This window comes from Carassius carassius, chromosome 40 (genome assembly GCF_963082965.1).
Source record: "Carassius carassius chromosome 40, fCarCar2.1, whole genome shotgun sequence".
Taxonomy (NCBI): Eukaryota; Metazoa; Chordata; class Actinopteri; order Cypriniformes; family Cyprinidae; genus Carassius; species Carassius carassius.
The window spans coordinates 387,866-406,363 of record NC_081794.1 but is presented as its reverse complement, the minus strand read 5'-3'; the positions used below and the strand labels follow the sequence as shown (position 1 = coordinate 406,363).

The 18,498-nt window shown below is 44.2% G+C and overlaps 1 protein-coding gene across 2 annotated transcripts; it reads left to right on the top strand.

Annotated features, from left to right (window-relative positions):
- The first annotated feature begins 15,417 nt into the window (after nucleotides 1–15,417).
- On the top strand, nucleotides 15,418–18,005 carry LOC132122562 (calcium-binding protein 5-like). Of its 2 annotated transcripts, XM_059532937.1 has the most exons (7): nucleotides 15,418–15,570; nucleotides 15,718–15,783; nucleotides 16,856–16,886; nucleotides 17,131–17,274; nucleotides 17,342–17,451; nucleotides 17,525–17,672; nucleotides 17,756–18,005. In XM_059532937.1, exons 2-7 carry the CDS (start codon nucleotides 15,748–15,750, stop codon nucleotides 17,782–17,784), a joined length of 498 nt encoding a protein of 165 aa, XP_059388920.1. In that variant the 5' UTR covers nucleotides 15,418–15,570; nucleotides 15,718–15,747; the 3' UTR covers nucleotides 17,785–18,005. The 2 variants fall into 2 exon arrangements, with proteins under 2 accessions (XP_059388920.1, XP_059388921.1); XM_059532938.1 differs by lacking the exon at nucleotides 15,418–15,570 and having other exon boundaries at nucleotides 15,696–15,783.
- Nucleotides 18,006–18,498: the final 493 nt, after the last annotated feature.

Genomic DNA, 18,498 nt, shown 5'->3' with positions numbered 1-18,498 from the left:
CCGGTTTACCTAATTAATGCAGCCTAAAAATCCTTTAACGGATTTGGATAATAAAAGCATATTAGTATGTTATGTGTATGCCAGGTTAAAGAGATGGGTCTTTAATCTAGATTTAAACTGCAAGAGTGTGTCTGCCTCCCGAACAATGTTAGGTAGGTTATTCCAGAGTTTGGGCGCCAAATAGGAAAAGGATCTGCCGCCTGCAGTTGATTTTGATATTCTAGGTATTATCAAATTGCCTGAGTTTTGAGAACGTAGCGGATGTAGAGGATTATAATGTAAAAGGAGCTCATTCAAATACTGAGGTGCTAAACCATTCAGGGCTTTATAAGTAATAAGCAATATTTTAAAATCTATGCGATGCTTGATAGGGAGCCAGTGCAGTGTTGACAGGACCGGGCTAATATGGTCATACTTCCTGGTTCTAGTAAGAACTCTTGCTGCTGCATTTTGGACTAGCTGTAGTTTGTTTACTAAGCGTGCAGAACAACCACCCAATAAAGCATTACAATAATCTAACCTTGAGGACATAAATGCATGGATTAACATTTCTGCATTTGACATTGAGAGCATAGGCCGTAATTTAGATATATTTTTGAGATGGAAAAATGCAGTTTTACAAATGCTAGAAACGTGGCTTTCTAAGGAAAGATTGCGATCAAATAGCACACCTAGGTTCCTAACTGATGACGAAGAATTGACAGAGCAACCATCAAGTCTTAGACAGTGTTCTAGGTTATTACAAGCAGAGTTTTTAGGTCCTATAATTAACACCTCTGTTTTTTCAGAATTTAGCAGTAAGAAATTACTCGTCATCCAGTTTTTTTATATCGACTATGCCATCCATTATTCAGTGTGAAGTCTTGATATTATATATATATATATATATATATATATATATATATATATATATATATATATGAGGACTTAACCTCATCTTCAGAAGACTGCAGTGTTCTGAGAAACCTCTTAATGAAGGGTTTAATCATCTCACGTGTGATTAGGACCTTTGTGATGTTAATGTGGAAGATGCAAATGAAATAAAAAATAAAAATGGTTCTCAAAATCTACAGTTTTACAGTCAAAAATTGTTATTAAATTAAAATACTGCAAATGTTCCATAACCTCTCTGTGTGGTGCTCAAAGACATAAATAAGGCAAAAATAATAAAATACCAAAGTTAAATTTTTGTATTTTATTATGCAATAATGTTCATAATATATACTGTGTGTGTATATATATATATATATATATATATATATATAACCTAAAGAAAAGAAAAGAAAAGTGTAAAAATAATGTTTTCATCATTATTTTAGTGTGTTGTGCATAAATTAGCTGTAATATTTATTCACATTTTGTTTTGTTTTCTTCATATCTCATGCTCTTCAGTAACATGGCTGCTAATCAAGAATAATTAAAACAATATGTTTATTATTTCATAGTTTCTGTAAAGCTTTCATTTAGAGGTTTAACAGTAATTTTAAAAGTATTAGGTATGGTCTGAAATACTATTATAGTTTCTTATATGTTTTATAAATTAGGTTTTATATTTTCTGATTTAACTGTGTTTTGTCAGTTTATTTATTTCTTTTACAGTTGTTTTCGATTGCTAAACGACAGTGAGCACAACTGGAGCTACATGTGCAAAACTCTAACTACAGTCTGCACTACCAACAGTCACCTGAGCTAAACAGTTCACATCACCTGCAAAACTCATTCCAAGCAACACAACTCTTAACACATGGTTCAAAACAGGCTCAGTTCAGACAAACACTACACACAACCCTCGCTGAGATAACACACACCGTCACTCGGAACACACCGAGAAGAAAAACACTACACATGACCCTCACTGAGATAATACACACCGTCACTCAGAACACACCGAGAAGAGAAACACCACACACAACCCTCGCTGAGATAACACACACCGTCACTCACAACACACCGAGAGGAGAAACACTACACACGACCCTCGCTGAGATAACACACACCGTCACCCGGAACACACCGAGAGGAGAAACACCACACACGACCCTCGCTGAGATAACACACACCGTCAATCCGAACACACTGAGAGGAGAAATACCACACACAACCCTCACTGAGATAACACACACTGTCACTCGGAACACACCGAGAGGAGAAACACCACACACAACCCTCACTGAGATAATACACACCGTCACTCGGAACACACCGAGAGGAGAAACACCACACACGACCCTCGCTGAGATAACACACACACTCACTTAGAACACACTGAGAGGAGAAATACTACACACGACCCTCGCTGAGATAACACACACCGTCACTCACAACACACCAAGAGGAGAAACACTCCACACGACCCTCGCTGAGATAACACACACCGTCACTCGGAACACACCGAGAGGAGAAACACCACACACAACCCTCGCTGAGATAACACACACCGTCACTCGGAACACACAGAAAGGAGAAACACCACACACAACCCTCGCTGAGATAACACACACACCATCACTCGGAACACACCGAGAGGAGAAACACCACACACAACCCTCGCTGAGATAACACACACCGTCACTCAGAACACACCGAGAGGAGAAACACCACACAAAACCCTCGCTGAGATAACACACACCATCACCCGGAACACACCGAGAGGAGAAACACCACACACACCCCTCACTGAGATAACACACACCGTCACTCGGAACACAACGAGAGGAGAATAACTCCACATGACCCTCACTGAGATAACACACACCGTCACTCGGAACACACCGAGAGGAGAAACACCACACACGACCCTCGCTGAGATAACACACACCGTCACTCGGAACACACCAAGAGGAGAAACACCACACACAACCCTCGCTGAGATAACACACATCGAGAGGAGAAACACCACACACACCCCTCACTGAGATAACACACACCATCACTCGGAACACACCGAGAGGAGAAACACTCCACACGACCCTCGCTGAGATAACACACACCGTCACTCGGAACACACAGAAAGGAGAAACACCACACACAACCCTCACTGAGATAACACACACACCATCACTCGGAACACACCGAGAGCAGAAACACCACACACACGACCCTCACTGAGATAACACACACACTCACTCAGAACACACCGAGAGGAGAAACACTACACACGACCCTCGCTGAGATAACACACACCGTCACTCACAACACACCGAGAGGAGAAACACCACACACAACCCTCGCTGAGATAACACACACCATCACTCGGAACACACCGAGAGGAGAAACACTACACACACCCCTCAATGAGATAACACACACTGTCAATCGGAACACACCGAGAGGAGAAACACTCCACACGACCCTCGCTGAGATAACACACACCGTCACTCGGAACACACCGAGAGGAGAAACACCACACACAACCCTCGCTGAGATAACACACACCGTCACTCGGAACACACCGAGAGGAGAAACACCACACACAACCTTTGCTGAGATAACACACACCGTCACTCAGAACACACCGAGAGGAGAAACACCACACACAATCCTCGCTGAGATAACACACACAGTCACTCGGAACACACCGACACGAGAAACACCACACACAACCCTCGCTGAGATAACACACACCGTCACTCAGAACACACCGAGAGGAGAAACACCACACACAACCCTCACTGAGATAACACACACCATCACCCGGAACACACCGAGAGGAGAAACACCACACACACCCCTCACTGAGATAACACACACCGTCACTCGGAACACAACGAGAGGAGAATAACTCCACACGACCCTCACTGAGATAACACACACCGTCACTCGGAACACACCGAGAGGAGAAACACCACACACAACCCTCGCTGAGATAACACACACCGTCACTCGGAACACATCGAGAGGAGAAACACCACACACACCCCTCACTGAGATAACACACACCATCACTCGGAACACAACGAGAGGAGAAACACTCCACACGACCCTCACTGAGATAACACACACCGTCACTCGGAACACACCGAGAGGAGAAACACCACACACAACCCTCGCTGAGATAACACACACCGTCACTCGGAACACACCTAGAGGAGAAACACCACACACAACCCTCGCTGAGATAACACACATCGAGAGGAGAAACACCACACACACTCCTCACTGAGGTAACACACACCGTCACTCGGAACACAACGAGAGGAGAAGCACTCCACACGACCCTCACTGAGATAACACACACCCTCACTCGGAACACACCGAGAGGAGAAACACCACACACAACCCTCGCTGAGATAACACACATCGAGAGGAGAAACACCACACACAACCCTCGCTGAGATAACACACACCGTCACTCAGAACACACCGAGAGGAGAAACACCACACACGACCCTCGCTGAGATAACACACACAGTCACTCGGAACACACCGAGAGGAGAAACACCACACACAACCCTCACTGAGATAACACACACCGTCACTCGGAACACACCGAGAGGAGAAACACTACACACACCCCTCAATGAGATAACACACACTGTCACTCGGAACACACCGAGAGGAGAAACACTACACACGACCCTCGCTGAGATAACACACACCGTCACTCGGAACACACCGAGAGAAGAAACACCACACACGACCCTCGCTGAGATAACACACACCGTCACTCGGAACACACCGAGAGGAGAAACACCACACACAACCCTCGCTGAGATAACACACACCGTCACTCGGAACACACAGAGAGGAGAAACACCACACACAATCCTCGCTGAGATAACACACACCGTCACTCGGAACACACCGACACGAGAAACACCACACACAACCCTCGCTGAGATTACACACACCGTCACTCAGAACACACCGACACGAGAAACACCACACACAACCCTCGCTGAGATAACACACACCGTCACTCGGAACACACCGAGAGGAGAAACACTACACACACCCCTCAATGAGATAACACACACTGTCATTCGGAACACACCGAGAGGAGAAACACTACACACAATCCTCGCTGAGATAACACACACGAGACTCGGAACACACCGAGAGGAGAAACACTCCACACGACCCTCAATGAGATAACACACATCGAGAGGAGAAACACCACACACAACCCTCGCTGAGATAACACACACCGTCACTCAGAACACACCGAGAGGAGAAACACCACACACGACCCTCGCTGAGATAACACACACAGTCACTCGGAACACACCGAGAGGAGAAACACCACACACAACCCTCACTGAGATAACACACACCGTCACTCAGAACACACCGAGAGGAGAAACACTACACACACCCCTCAATGAGATAACACACACTGTCACTCGGAACACACCGAGAGGAGAAACACTACACACAACCCTCGCTGAGATAACACACACCGTCACTCAGAACACACTGAGAGGAGAAACACCACACACGACCCTCGCTGAGATAACACACACCGTCACTCGGAACACACCGAGAGAAAAAACACTACACATGACCCTAGCTGAGATAACACACACCGTCACTCGGAACACACCGAGAGGAGAAACACTCCACACGACCCTCACTGAGATAACACACACCGTCACTCGGAACACACCGAGAGGAGAAACACTACACACACCCCTCACTGAGATAACACAAACTGTCACTCGGAACACACCGAAATGAGAAACACTCCACATGACCCTCACTGAGATGGAACACACCGAGAGGAGAAACACTACACACACCCCTCACTGAGATAACACACACTGTCACTCCGAACACACCGAGAGGAGAAACACTCCACAAGACCCTCGCTGAGATAACACACGCCGTCACTCGGAACACACCGAGAGGAGAAACACCACACACGACCCTCGCTGAGATAACACACACCGTCACTCAGAACACACCGAGAGGAGAAACACCACACACAACCCTCAGTGAGATAACACACTCACTCAGAACACACCGAGAGGAGATACACTACACACATCCCTCGCTGAGATAACACACACTGTCACTCAGAACACACCGAGAGGAGAAACACTACACACAACCCTCAGTGAGATAACACACACTTACTCAGAACACACAGACAGGAGAAACACTACACACGACCCTCACTGAGATAACACACACCGAGAGGAGAAACACTGCACCAACCGATAACACACACCGTCACTCAGAACACACCGAGAGGAGAAACACCACACACGACCCTCGTTGAGATAACACACACCGTCACTCACAACACACCGAGAGGAGAAACACTACACATGACCCTCGCTGAGATAACACACACCGAGAGTAGAAACACTGCACCAACCGATAACACACACCGTCACTCAGAACACACCGAGAGGAGAAACACCACACACGACCCTCGTTGAGATAACACACACACCACACACAACCCTCGCTGAGATAACACAGCGTCACTCAGAACACACCGAGAGGAGAAACACTACACACAACCGATAACACACATCGTAGCTCGGAACACACCAAGAGGAGAAACACTACACACAACCCTCACTGAGATAACACACACCGAGAGGAGAAACACTGCACCAACCGATAACACACACCGTCACTCACAACACACCGAGAGGAGAAACACTACACACGACCCTCACTGAGATAACACACACCGAGAGGAGAAACACTGCACCAACCGATAACACACACCGTCACTCAGAACACACCGAGAGGAGAAACACCACACACGACCCTCGTTGAGATAACACACACACCACACACAACCCTCGCTGAGATAACACAGCGTCACTCAGAACACACCGAGAGGAGAAACACTACACACAACCGATAACACACATCGTAGCTCGGAACACACCAAGAGGAGAAACACTACACACAACCCTCACTGAGATAACACACACCGTCACTCAGAACACACCGAGAGGAGAAACACTACACACAACCCTCACTGAGATAACACACCGTCACTCAGAACACACCGAGAGGAGAAACACCACACACACCCCTCACTGAGATAACACACACCGTCACTCAGAACACATCGAGAGGAGAAACACTACACACAACCGATAACACACACCGTCACTCAGAACACACCGAAAATTCCACACGACATCACTGAGATAACACACCGTCACTCAGAACACACCTAGAGGAGAAACACCACACACAACCCTCGCTGAGATAACACACACCGTCACTCGCAACACACGAGAGGAGAAACACCACACACGACCCTCACTGAGATAACACACACACTCACTCAGAACACACCGAGAGGAGAAACACTACACACAACCCTCACTGAGATAACACACCGTCACTCGGAACACACCGAGAGGAGAAACACCACACACGACCCTCGCTGAGATAACACACACCATCACTGAGAAAACACACACACCACACACAACCCTCACTGAGATAACACACCGTCACTCAGAACACACCGAGAGGAGAAACACCACACACAACCCTCGCTGAGATAACACACACCGTCACTCGGAACACACCGAGAGGAGAAACACTACACACGACCCTCGCTGAGATAACACACACCGTCACCCGGAACACACCGAGAGGAGAAACACCACACACGACCCTCGCTGAGATAACACACACCGTCACTCGGAACACACCGAGAGGAGAAACACCACACACGACCCTCGCTGAGATAACACACACCGTCACTCGGAACACACCGAGAGGAGAAACACCACACACGACCCTCGCTGAGATAACACACACCGTCACTCGTAACACACCGAGAGGAGAAACACTAGCATCAAACACCAATACAGAAAATACTCACTTTTCATCTTTACAGTTTGAACAATTTCAGTGACTTCATACAAAGTCATATTTTCTTCCAAGAAAGGAGTGACATTCTTTCACATGATTTATTTACATTTTTAGAACATAACAATTCTTAAAAGGTAAATTAAAATTAGCAGTTTGCTTCAATAGTCTGTAGTAATTTGTGGAATTACAGTAATGAGAAAAAAAACTAAAACTAAACTAAAAGTACATACTGTAATGAACCTTATTTAAGTCTATGTCCGTCAAAAATAAGACTCCACAATCATTGTACCACAGAAAACACTTTTATTACAATTATAAAGCTTCTAAAATAAAGGCACAGGTACGAGTATGGGGACAGAGGAAAAAGGCACGGGATGACACGCAATCCCCACGTCAATTCATCTAAACACACACAGTGAATCTTCAAATGCAATAGATTAATACAATGGTGCCCCCTATTGGAAACCTCACGTCAACCTACACTACACACATAATTAAGACGTGTTACTCCGTCCCTATACTCCCCGACCCCCCTTCCTTATACCGATCGCCCTTCACACACTCTCACCATTCATTCTCTGATACACACGGGAATAAATTAAAACACTTCTCTCTCCCCCGGTTTACAGGACCCAGCCATGGGGTAGAGAGCAGTCACGACAGACCGTCAGGGGGAAATCATTCCAATCGGAGACGGGGAGGAAGTTCACCGTTACTTCTAGTCCATATACCTTCAGAAGCGGGGGAAACACTCAAGTCCAATTATAGCCTCATTCATCTCCTTAAGTTAGCGTGACAGTCGGGCAAAAACGCCAAACAACAATCCCGCGAGGTGATGGTGACTCTAATAGTTAACCCCTCCCTCCTAGCTCAACTCACTCACACACACCGGAGTCTAACTAACTGACTATCTTCATCTCCGGAGGACCTATTGTCCCCGAGAGACAGCCAAACGTAACCCCACAAGTCACCCACCTCACAGCCGCTGCTACATCTCATGCACCTCCTTTTCACGAGTCCTTTATGTGATTTGCTCTGATTGTATTCACCTGTTGCCACATCAATCACCGGATAACAACGTTCTACACTATTCCCCCTCTAATTCAGGAGGACTCGTCCTCGAGTCAAAATGATAATCTTTCGCCCAGGTCGGTAACTTCCTACGTCGTACAGGTCGAGAGGTCTCTATAGAAGGGGCCATGTCATCCTCCATCATTCGTCCACCATCATCTACCGATTCAGCTGCCAACTCCAACGATGATTCTGACTGCTGCACTGGAGACATCAACAAATCATTTCGATGAAGTGCACCCTTCTCTCCTACAGAGCCAAGTTGTCCCTTTGTATGATGTGGTCTCTCAGATACCCCCAGAGGCACTCTTTGAAGGGTCGGCTGATCCACCAATTGCTGTTGTGGCAGTTACGCAGACTCCACACTCCCCTCCACCCTCTCTGAAACAAATTGAGACACACATGGTTTTAAACAATTGTAATGAACAACTACCGTTTTGCCCCCCTTTATAAGTTGTATCTGGTACAACACATCAGACAATCGCTCGATCACTTTAAAAGGGCCCTTATAAGCTCTCTGTAACTTAAAACACACCCCTTTTTTCCTGGCCTTATTCCGGACCCAGACAAGCTCCCCCTCCACATAATACTGTACCTGGGCCCGGAAATCAAAATATTTTTTTTGTCTGGCAGAAGCCTGTAACTGATGTTGCTGTACAGCTCCCACCACAGTAGATAGAGTCTCAGCCATGCGTTGCACATATTCATTTGGGGAATCAAAAGCTTCTTCCAAATTCACGTTCAACATTACATCCACAGGCAATACCATCTCTCTCCCAAACATTACTTTATAGGGAGTAAAGCCAGTGGTTGCATGTACACTGCTACGATATGCCATCATGACATAAGGCAACAATGAGTCCCAGTTATTCTGGTTCTCATCCACAAAGAGAGACAACATGGCCAGCAGGGTCCTATTAAAACGTTCAACGAGCCCATCTGACTGAGGGTGGTAAGGTGATGTACGAGTTTTATTAATCTCCAATAAACGACATACTTCCTGAAAAAGAAGAGACTCAAAATTCTGTCCCTGATCAGAGTGGAGACTCCGAGGAACACCATAACGGCACACCCACTCTTCAACAAAGACTTTGGCAACAGATCGAGCTTCTTGGTTTGGCAAAGCAAAAGCCTCCGTCCATTTCGAAAAGTAATCCCCCACCACCAAGATATAACGGTTTTTATCCATAGTTTCAGGAAGTGGACCTAATATATCCAAAGCAACACGCTCATAGAACCGAGAAACAATTGAAGGACAAAGGGGGGCCTGAGGATTTCGAGCTGGAAGTTTGCGTGAGGCACAATCCAAACACTCACTACACCATCTCCTCACATCAGCAAACCACCCTGGCCAATAATAATGATCTTTAACCTTGCCCTGCAGTTTTTGCACACCTAAATGACCACCCGTTACCATATTATGCAGCATTGTTAAGACTTTTGAGACCAGACACTTTGGAAGTACCACCTGTACTTTACCAACTGCATCAGAATTATGCGGCGGAATCCGCACCAGTAACTGGTCCTGCACCTGAAGCTGATCACACACTACTGCAAATTTTCGCAACTCCGGATGGTCTCCTATCATCCCACGCTCCTCGGGAGCCTTACTCAGCCAGTGCAATAATTGGCCCAACTCCCTATCCTCCCTTTGCAGCCTAATCAAGTCATCATCCAAACTTTCTATAGGTGGTGCCCCTACACTCAAACTAGACACCTGCACCACTCTAACAGGACATGTCCCCCCATTAACAGTTTGTCCCACTTGGCCAGGCATTTCTGAAACTGAATTCAGAGCAGGAAGTCTAGATAAAGCATCTGCATTAGCATGTTGTTTGCCTGGTCTGTGAACGATCTTGTACTGAAAATTGGATAGCTGTTCTAACCAACGAGCAAGTTGTCCTTCGATTCCTTGAAAATTATGCAACCATCTCAGGGAATTGTGATCGGTCCGCAATACAAACTCTGCCCCCAAAAGATAATGTTTGAAATATTTTGTGAAAGTCACCATACTCAACAATTCCTTTTTGGTGGTCGCATACTTGCGTTCTTGCTTTGTAAGGGCCCGACTCGCATAGGCTACTACTCTCTCCATCCCTTCCTCTACTTGGGATAATACAGCACCAATTCCATCATCTGAAGCATCGGTATCTAAAATAAATTGTTTTAAGGGATCAGGATAGGCCAAAACTGGAGCAGATGTAAGACATGACTTGAGTGCTAAAAAAGCTCTTTGACAATCATCTCCCCAGTGAAATTTCCTGCCTTTTTCAGTCAATTGATGCAATGGATGGGCAATTTCAGCAAAACTATAAAACGACGATAATAAGAGGCCAGTCCCAAGAAACCACGCACCTCAGTCTGGTTCCTAGGAACTGGCCACCCCCTTACAGCTTCCACCTTAGATGGATCAGCCTTTACACCATCGGCTGAAATTATATGCCCCAAATAAGACACCTGTTTCGCAAACAAATTGCATTTGGATGGCTTCACCTTTAAGTTAGCCCCATGTAACTTCCTAAAAACTTGCTCTAAACGACCCAAATGTTCTTGAAACGTTTTTCCAAAAACAATTATATCATCAAGATATACCAGACATGTAGTCCACTGAAGGTCTGCTAAAACCAGATCCATCAGTCTTTGGAAAGTAGAAGGAGAGTTACACAAGCCATAACTTAAAACATTAAATTCAAACAGGCCTTGTCGTGTTATAAAAGCAGTTTTTGGCTTATCATTGGGGTCAACTTAAACCTGCCAGTATCCACTGGCCAGGTCGAGAGTAGAAAACCAGCCAGCATTTGTTAAACTGTCCAAGGCATCATCTATTCTTGGAAGAGGATAAGCATCCTTCTGTGTAACCTCGTTTAGCTTCCTGTAGTCAATACAAAAACGTAAACTACCATCTTTTTTTCTAACTGGTACCACTGGAGCGGACCAGGGACTACAGGAAGGCTGAATGATGCCATTATCCAACATTTGTTTTATGTGATCAGTCACTTCCTGTTGTAGATGGAGTGGAACTCGGCGAGAGGCAATCTTAATAGGTGGGGCAGACCCTGTGTCAATCCGATGACTAACTAAGTGCGTCCTACCCAAGTCAGTATCTCCTGTACTAAAAAGTTGATTATACTGTTCTAATATTTGGCCAATAGCCTGCATTTGTGCTGCATCGAAACCTCTAGAGTCCAAGCCAAGATAGGAGATAAGGGCATCAACAGACCATGCAGTCTTAACACCCCCACCTTGTTCCAGTTCTTCTGCCCCTTCCCCTACCTCTATATTTGTGGACAAAACCCCAATTTTCATACCGTCACGAAGAGTATGGGCTTCCTCAGTTACATTAATAACACGCACTGGCATAACCCCACCCGTCACTGAACACACTACACGTGCTACCAACACATCACAATGACGAGGTAAAGAAGAACCAGGCTCCAACATACCTATAATCCTTCCAGATGGCGCTCCCTCGACTGAACCCTGAATTAATGCTTCACTGCGTGGGGGTATCCTTGTATCTCCCCGAACTACCACAGGCAGGGGAGAAACTTGAAAATCAGCTTGCAATTGCACCTTAATTTTTTTTCCCATGAGATAGCAGCATAGTTCATCCAAATCCAATTTTGCACCGAATTTGACTAAAAAATCACTGCCTAATAACACTTCTCCAGGGTTAATGTCCGCCACTAAAAAATCAGATACTACAGCCAAAGAATCAAATTGACAAGTAGTTGTCCATTGGCCTACCACTTCCATCTTCTCCCCATTTGCCACTGACAAGCTGCCCTTGTACTCCACCAACTCACCTACTCCCCCAGTGGCCCCCCTCCAAAACTGCTTCGGTACAATTGACACTTGTGCTCCAGTATCTACCAACAAACGGGTCTCCACACCCCCCACCTTACCAAACATATAGACCCCAACTGTTCCCGGCCGAGACTGACCCATCTCCCCCAACCTAGGCACAGAACAAACAGGGGCGGGCACCTGGTCTACCGTGCCCGCCCCCTCCCATTTCCCGACACATATGGACAATCCCTTTTAAAATGACGAGTACACCCACACTCCCAACAAGCCTCACTTCTGTCATGGTTCTGCTCACTTCTGTCATGGTTCTGCAAATCCATTCTAGCACTATCAATTTTTGAAGTCCGAGTATCACGCCTATTAACGGGATCTAATTGCTGGACTGATCTAGATGTATTCAAGGTCCAGTCTTGTAACATCTTAACAGTAGTCTGCAAAGTTTTAACTTCTTGGCGAAGCCCTTCCACCATAGTTACTAAAACTTGAATTTGTGCCTCTTTTGCTGCTCCCACATTCTCATTTACCACACCACAAACTTTCGCATTTGGGGGAGTAACACTTCGTTCCAGATCCCTTATTAATTCCAATTCTGACGCCAAATTAATTGCCCCCTCCAAAGTGGCTGGCTTAACACTGCGCAGATGAATACGTGTATCAGCACTACCTACGTGTGCAATAAAATGGTCTCGGGCCAGTAAATCTCTAGTTGTACTATCTACAGAAGGATACGCTTTGAAGATTAAACGTCTCAAAGCATTACCAAACTCGCGCACAGTTTCAGTTGGCTGTCTCTTACGGGAGGAAAAACTCACTCGATTCCAATCAGTACTTTCACACGGCTCTAAGCATTTACCCATTGCTGCCTTCAACTGAGTAAAATTCCGTCGAGCCTCCTCAGGTAAACCGCAATAAATATCACGCGCACGACCTGACAACAACAAGGACATAAATTTTAATTTTAATTCATCGTCCCACCCGTTAATTCCCGCAGCCATTTCAAATTGGTCAACCCAATCCGACCACTCACGCCCAGTTCCCGTAAACGTTTCAGGCATAAAGACGGGGCGAGGCGCGGCATTTAACTGCCTGGAAGTTTCCACATCTATTATAGGCACAATATTAGAACCACTCGCCCCTTCTAATTGTGGCTCTGACATTTTGACGGACAAAAGACTACAAAATAGTTCAACCAGATTTCAGTAATCCCACCGCTGCCCCCAGTGTAATGAACCTTATTTAAGTCTATGTCCGTCAAAAATAAGACTCCACAATCATTGTACCACAGAAAACACTTTTATTACAATTCTAAAGCTTCTAAAATAAAGGCACAGGTACGAGTATGGGGACAGAGGAAAAAGGCACGGGATGACACGCAATCCCCACGTCAATTCATCTAAACACACACAGTGAATCTTCAAATGCAATAGATTAATACAATGGTGCCCCCTATTGGAAACCTCATGTCAACCTACACTACACACATAATTAAGACGTGTTACTCCGTCCCTATACTCCCCGACCCCCCTTCCTTATACCGATCGCCCTTCACACACTCTCACCATTCATTCTCTCATACACACAGGAATAAATTAAAACACTTCCCTCTCCCCCGGTTTACAGGACCCAGCCATGGGGTAGAGAGCAGTCACGACAGACCGTCAGGGGGAAATCATTCCAATCGGAGACGGGGAGGAAGTTCACCGTTACTTCTAGTCCATATACCTTCAGAAGCGGGGGAAACACTCAAGTCCAATTATAGCCTCATTCATAAGTTAGCGTGACAGTCGGGCAAAAACGCCAAACAACAATCCCGCGAGGTGATGGTGACTCTAATAGTTAACCCCTCCCTCCTAGCTCAACTCACTCACACACACCGGAGTCTAACTAACTGACTATCTTCATCTCCGGAGGACCTATTGTCCCCGAGAGACAGCCAAACGTAACCCCACAAGTCACCCACCTCACAGCCGCTGCTACATCTCATGCACCTCCTTTTCACGAGTCCTTTATGTGATTTGCTCTGATTGTATTCACCTGTTGCCACATCAATCACCGGATAACAACGTTCTACAATACTGTAATTCGAACAAATAATTGAGGGGCTAATCCTGAAATTGCAATCAGCAGTGTTTGAAATCTCTTCTGTTTTGAATGTGTGCTTCACAGTTTTGACAGCAGTGTGTTAGCATTTGAACAAAGTGCTGTAAATCCACAGTGTTGTGCAGGTTGTGGTTAAAGGTGTGGGATAAGTGTGTAGGTTTGAAAACTGTGTTCAAGCAATGAAAAACGAACTAGAGTTGGTCACATGAACTGCTGCTGTGCAGATTGTAGTTAGAGTTTTGCACATGTGACTCCAGTTGTGCTCACTGGTGTTTAGCAATCTAAAAAAAACTGTGAATATATCTATATAAATGTTAAGTTGTATTTATTTAAATTAAGTGAAGATGAGAAATGTTTCTGAAATAAAAGAAGTTTATTTTTATATACCGTATTTCAGCTGTTTTTTATTTAAAGTAATAAAATGTTATTAGGTTTTTAGTTCTTGTTAACAGCAGTACCCCTGTGATGTGTGTGTGTGTTGTGTGTGTGTGCTTTGTGTGTGTGTGTGTGTGTGTGTGTTTTGTGTGTGTGTGTTGTGTGTTGTGTGTGTGTGTGTGTGTGTGTGTTGTGTGTGTGTGTGTGTGTGTGCTTTGTGTGTGTGTGTGTGTGTGTGTGTTGTGTGTTGTGTGTGTGTTAATGAGCAGGAGTGTGTTAGTACAGGAGTGTGTGGTCAGGAGCTGAGTCTAAGTCTGTCCAGTGTCCAGATGTCAGTCTGACCCTCCCTCACACACAGCAGACTAAAGTCCTGCGAAGCGACGCGCTCCTGAAGCCACACACACCGCTCCAGACTCCAGGAGGGTAAGCACACTTTAACATTCATCTTCCAAAACGATATGCCTCTACTTTAACTTGAATGCATTTAATGTGTAATGAGCTGATGAGTCCACTAAGAGTTTATCGCATAGATCAGTAACTCTGTGTTCTTCTGCACTGAACACATCACAGTGTCAGGTCACAATAGCTCTGGACTCAGATATGACTGCGTGCATCTTCTTACGCCGAGCAAAAATCGTAAGTTCGCCATTATAGTCATTACAAGATATTTGCTTAAACACAGACAACACAACATTTTTGTTCATGGCATTTATTTATGTATGTATTTATTTATTTATTATTATTAGCAAATGTAAATTTGTATGAAAATAGAATTGTTAATTATTTTTATTATGTTTTGCAGTTGACTTGTATTAGTTTCTTTTTAGTTTTAAACAAAAGTCTATATATACTGTAGGAAGAAAAAAAATGGAAATTATGTGCCATTAAAAAAATGTAAGTAATGGATTTATGTTTATTAGTTTATAACATCATCCCAGTTCATGAACACAGTTGACAATTTATGTTTGTAGAAATGTATTTATTTGTTTGTTTGTTTGCGTTTTTTAGTTTAGTTTTATTATTAAACAAGTGTCTAAATGAAAAATGGAAATGTTCAGTTAGTGAATTAGTGGTTTATTTTTCACATTATCACACTTTAATCAACAGTTGAGACAAATTACATGTTTTTCTTTTTTAAATCCTTTTTATTTTTAATTATGTTTTTTTATGTTTTCATTACTTTAGTTTTATAATAAAACAAAAATGTCTAATATATATATATATATATATATATATATATATATATATATATATATATATATTTACAAAAAAATGTAAATATATTTACTCATTACTAGATCTATGTTGTATTTATAACATCCCATTTTACGAACAGTCAAGATCATTAGTCATTATAATTTATGTATTTCGTAAAAAGTTTAAAAAAAATATTTTTAAACATATATTTAAAATATTTGTATTTAATTGTAGTTGTTTTTATGTGTGCAATCAGAAGATAATTATTAATGGATTTGCGTTGTATTAATTACTGTCTGTGTTTGTCCTGATTCAGCAGACAGACACATAATCATAATCATAATCAACCGCAGTAGATCAGGTGAAGTTTTAATCTGTAAACCCTCCGTTCACATGAAACGTGCTTTAAAAAGCACCATCAGAACAGGCTTTAGATTAATCTCAGAGCGCTGAACAGAGAGAGACGTGCAGACGACGGGAAACACACTTGACCTGTGCTTTTGGTTTTCAGGACAGAGAGCTGGCAGATGATGAGATCGAAGGTAAACACACCTGTCCTCTGGAATATAACCTCCTATCATCTCATGTCAAAGCTTACACTGACGTATGCATCGAACCAATAAAAATCATTTCATTTCAACAAACTCACATTATTTCACAGACATATACTCACATGCTTTGAAGAGCTGTAGGACAAACATTAGTGGACATTGCAGAAATGTTGTTATTATTATCATTACTGAGAAGAAGAAGAAGAACTGTATGAACCCTGTTTCTTGTTCTCAGAGCTGAGAGAGGCGTTTAATGAATTCGATAATGATAAAGATGGTTTAATAAGCTGTAAGGACCTGGGGAACCTGATGAGGACGATGGGTTACATGCCGACGGAGATGGAGCTGATCGAGCTGGGCCAGAACATCAGCATGAACCGTACGTGTTATCATCAGCATCTCTGTGAGCTGCGTGCAGTGTTCAGATCTCTGTGTCTGTCTCTCAGTGGGAGGACGGGTGGACTTCCAAGACTTTGTGGAGTTAATGGCGCCGAAGCTTTTGGCTGAAACGGCCGGCATGATTGGAGTGAAGGAGCTGCGAGACGCTTTCAGAGAGGTAAGAGACAAACCTCAGCTGTGTCTGGTGCTGAGCACTGCATTCTGAGCATCTGGTCTTCTGTGGTCTGCAGTTTGACATGGACGGAGACGGCTCGATCACCTCCGAGGAGCTGAGGAGCGCGATGGCTAAACTACTGGGAGAACACATGAACCACACAGAGATCGAAGCCGTGCTCCGAGAGGCGGATGATAACGGCGACGGCACGGTCGATTTCGAAGGTGAGCGATGACACACGTATAGATGCTCACACTTCCTCCACACACAGGTGACAACAGCTCTTCTGCTTCTCTTCTTCTTACAGAGTTTGTCAGGATGCTGTCGAGCTGCTGAGATGTTCATCTTCAGCATCATAAACACAGCATTCATATCCCTAAATATCAGAAAGATCTCTGCTCCATAAATTGTGCAGACATCTCAGCTTCCAGTGCAATACAGAGCTACTGATCTGAGAGATGGATGTGCAATATTTCTAATATCAGTCTAATATCACAACGCTTGTGTCTTTACATGATTTTTCATAGATATTTGCTCAATAAAATACAAAATTAGGAGTGTTGTTTCTCTCTTTGTGTGTGTGTGTGTGTGTGTGTGTGTGTGAGTGTGTGTGTGTGTGTGTGTGTGTGTGTGTGTGTGTGTGTGTGTGTGTGTGTGTGTGTGTGTGTGTGTGTGTGCACGTGCATGCGTGCGTGTGTGTGTGTAAACGTGACAGGCCCGCATCCAGAATCTATCTCTGAGCATTTTTTGTAAATTATTAAAGGTGCTTTTCATCTATTTTGTCCTTTCTTTTGCTGTTCAATTTAAGATAGTTATTCCACAATCCCACATTAAAATAAATTATAATCATATTACAATAAGATGATTCGTGAGTGTGAGAAACAAAAACTCTGAATCTGATCGATGTAAAAGCCTGTGATTGGCCAGTGTGTTCCACAAATCAACAGATATGGCTGTGATTGGCTACAAAGCTCCACGCTGTAAAATCAATCCGTTGACACTCTCCAGATCGCACACTAACTTCTGCCGAATCTGTTTTGCCGGGATCCT

Bases quoted from the DNA above. Each gene is read 5' to 3' on its own strand.
- LOC132122562 (XM_059532937.1), top strand. From the start codon at position 15,748: ATGACTGCGTGCATCTTCTTACGCCGAGCAAAAATC. The intron at 15,784-16,855 runs GTAAGTTCGCCA...TTTGGTTTTCAG, and splicing joins TCTTACGCCGAGCAAAAATC to GACAGAGAGCTGGCAGATGA. The intron at 17,452-17,524 runs GTAAGAGACAAA...TGTGGTCTGCAG, and splicing joins TGCGAGACGCTTTCAGAGAG to TTTGACATGGACGGAGACGG.